The 3,595-nt window shown below is 42.1% G+C and overlaps 1 protein-coding gene across 1 annotated transcript; it reads left to right on the top strand.

Annotated features, from left to right (window-relative positions):
• Window positions 1–155: 155 nt before the first annotated feature.
• LOC123256518 (endogenous retrovirus group K member 8 Gag polyprotein-like) lies at window positions 156–1,636 on the top strand (the record flags this gene model as incomplete). Its single annotated transcript, XM_044685118.1, has 1 exon — window positions 156–1,636. A coding segment is annotated over exon 1 (1,481 nt), but the record flags the coding sequence as incomplete, so codon positions are not given.
• Window positions 1,637–3,595: the final 1,959 nt, after the last annotated feature.

The raw sequence follows: 3,595 nt of genomic DNA, 5'->3' as shown, positions 1-3,595 counted from the left end.
AGTGTCCAACCCACTAGGAATCTTCGTGAAGCTGCTGGACGGCTTCATCTGGCGCCCATCGTGGATTGACACCTGAGAGGAAGACTGCAGTGCAGGACCCGGGACGGTCAACGGACCTCAGGTGGCCTCTGGGGTGAGTCGCTGACCACTAGAAAATGGGTCAGAAACTTTCTTCTCACACTAGTTACATACGATCGCTAAAATCTTTAGTGCACAGGCAAGGATACAGAGTACCAGAAGCTAAACTTCAGGCATTGTTTAAGGTAATTTTGAAATGTGATCCCAAGTTACTAGAAATAGAAGTACTCAATGTACAACAGTGGGACCAACTAGGACAGACTTTAAAGAAAGCGCAAGAAAAGGGACTTAGAGTTGCTTCATCAGTATGGTTAACTTGGAAGGTAGTTAGAACAGCTTTAGAGGCAGAAACCATTCAAGAGTCATTGTCCCAACCTGCCTCACTATTAGACATTCCCCCTAACCCTAGCTCTGTCTATCTTGCTCCACCCATCCCTCTAACTACTCCATCTGCTGCACAGCCTTTGCAGACTTTCCCCCACTCTCAACCTCCCCCGCCTCTCAAACCTTCAAGGTCTGATGGCAACAATCAGGCTACCCCACCACTTTCACTTCCCATTCTTCCTCCTCCTTTTGAGGACGTGGGAGATTCCTCCATCCCAGAGGATAATCCTCTCACAGATGTGCTTGAGATTCCTCCTAATCCCTCACCTCCACCTGTCAACTCTGACAGAACTAAATCCTACCCCACCCAAACTACAACTTCTCGCCCACCCCCACCCCAACCTCCACCTAGAACTCATAGGATTGTGACAGTCAAACAGGCAATAGCCAGCGCACCGATTGAAGACGCGGTGGACGTTTTGGCTTGCCCAGTTTTGTTGAGAGAAAACCCTGACAATCAGGATGAAGTACTGGCAGAGCACAAAATATTTGATTTTAAAACACTCAAAACTCTCCGAGATAGCGTGGTACAAAATGGGAATACAGCTCCCTTTACCTTGGCACTAATTAAAAATATCAGCCAACAATTACTTACACCAGAAGACTGGTATACTTTAGCTCGATCCACGCTTAATGGTGGCGATTATTTGAATTGGAGACTATATTTTCAGGATCTATCTAAGGAACAGGCGAAAGCCAATGAAAGAGCAGGGATTGATATCTCATATGAACAATTAATAGGAGAAGGTGAATTTCACACCCTCCGTATGCAATTGGCATATACAGAGCAAGCCTACAATCAGATCTCCGTAGCAGCAGAAAGAGCATGGCAATCCTTACCAGCAAAGGATAATGCGCCGAGTTCATTGGCAGAAATTAAACAAAGGCCAACAGAACATTTTTCAGATTTTATTGACAGATTATCTACTGCTATAAAAAGACGGGTTTCAGACCCAGAGTCAGGAGAAATACTTCTAAAAGATCTTGCATACACAAATGCTAATGCAGACGCTAAAAAGGCAATGGCACCCTTTAAATCTACAGGCACGGTATCAGACTTCCTGAGAGTCTGCCAGGACATAGGCACGATAGAACATAAAAATTTAATGGCAGCACAAATGAACCAAATTAAAGGCCCTTGCTTCGCATGTGGCCGTTCAGGGCATCTTCAAAGGTCATGCCCAAAACTCAAACAGAAAATTCCTCCTAGCATTTGCCCAAAGTGCCGTACAGGCAAGCACTGGGCTTCACAATGTAGAAATCAAACTAGACCAAGACTAATCAATGACGACCAAAGGCAGCTTCCAAAAAACTAATTTGTGGGCAAGTCTCGAGCCCAGGACAAAAACGAGACCGTAATAAGACTCCTGATCCAGTAGACTGTGATTCAGAACTAAATTTCTTCCCAAATCATACAGAAAATAATTTTGACATAAAAGCAGAATCAAATGTAGAAATAACTTGTCAGATGGGAGTATGTCGCATTCCTGTGCATCTTACCTTTCCTATTCCAAAAGACTCTATTGGGATATTATTAGGTAAAAGCCATTTGCTTTCACAAGGATTAGAGATTTTCCCTCAGGTCATTGACGCACAGATGGGAGGAACAGTAGATATCCTAGCAAAATCCCTCTCATCCTTTACTATCACTAAGGGAATGAAAATAGCAACCTTGATTATTTTACCCAACACTACTACCACCATAGAGGACAATAGCGACACACAGCATGCCAAACCTCATATTTCTAACTTATATTGGACCCAAAAGATCACTAAGGATAGATTAATCATGTCCTTGTATGTAGAAAATGAAATTATGTCAGGCATTATTGATTCTGGTGCAAACATGTCTGTAATATCGACAAAACATTGGCCTGCGTCTTGGGAAACCATTGCACCCCAACACCAGGTTATTGGTATCGGGGTACCCAAGAAAACTCGACAGTCTGCTAAACAACTAGCATGGTCTGATGATGAAGGTCACTATGGCATGTTTCAACCTTACATTTTGGACATTCCACAATCTCTCTGGGGAAGAGATGTTTTAGCCGAAATGGAGTTAACTCTAACCACATCCAATGTGGCACAAACAAGGTTTTTGGGGTCAGTATTAGACTCCCCTATTAGATTCGCAGATCCTATAACTTGGATCACATCTAAACCTGTTTGGGTAAACCAATGGCCTATATCTGGAGAAAAACTTCATCATCTACAAAAATTAGTACAAGAGCAGCTAGAATTAGGGCATATTCAGGAATCTAACAGTCCTTGGAACACCCCCATATTCCTTGTCCCTAAAAAATCAGGGAAATGGAGGTTAGTTCATGATTTACGCAAGGTTAACGAACAAATGCTTAACATGGCGACACGCCAACCAGGCATTCCATCTCCCAGCCCTATTCCTATGGATTGGAATCTCATAGTGATAGATTTAAAAGATTGTTTCTTTCACATTCCTCTCTCCCCAGAAGACTGCCATAGATTTGCCTTTTCTGTTCCATCTGTAAATTTTAATGCACCTTTCAAAAGGTATGAATGGAAAGTACTACCTCAGGGAATGCAAAATAGTTCTACTTTATGTCAAAAATTTGTGGCTCAAGCACTTGAGGTAGTGAGAGATAAATATAGAAATCAATATATATGTCAATATCTAGATGATATCCTGCTAGCAGCCCCATCGGCCAATTTAGCGCAGGAGATGCTAACAGATACAAAAACTGCTCTGACAAAAGCCAAACTGACAATTTCTCCTGAGAAGATTCAAATTGACCCACCTTATAAATATCTTGGCACCATTGTATATGAACAGGAAATCAGACCACAGAAATTAGAGATTCGCAGAGATTGTTTAAAAACCCTAAATGATTTTCAAAAACTAATGGGTGATATAAATTGGCTAAGACCATTTTTAAAAATAACTACAGGGGAATTGGAACACTTATTTTCCTCTTTACGAGGAGATCCCTCACTTTCTTCGCCCAGGGAACTTACGCCTGAGGCGGAGAAGGAACTTCAAAAGGTTGAAGTAGCTTTATCTCAAGCCAGATTATTCAGAATTGACCCTTCCATACCTTTAGTAGCTTCAGTACTGAGTACCAAGTACACACCCACAGGAGCATTACATCAAGGAGAA

This window comes from Gracilinanus agilis, unplaced genomic scaffold (assembly GCF_016433145.1).
Source record: "Gracilinanus agilis isolate LMUSP501 unplaced genomic scaffold, AgileGrace unplaced_scaffold60202, whole genome shotgun sequence".
In the NCBI taxonomy this organism is placed as follows: Eukaryota; Metazoa; Chordata; class Mammalia; order Didelphimorphia; family Didelphidae; genus Gracilinanus; species Gracilinanus agilis.
Note: the sequence above shows the minus strand (reverse complement) of the source record. Positions and strands in the feature narration are given on the sequence as shown.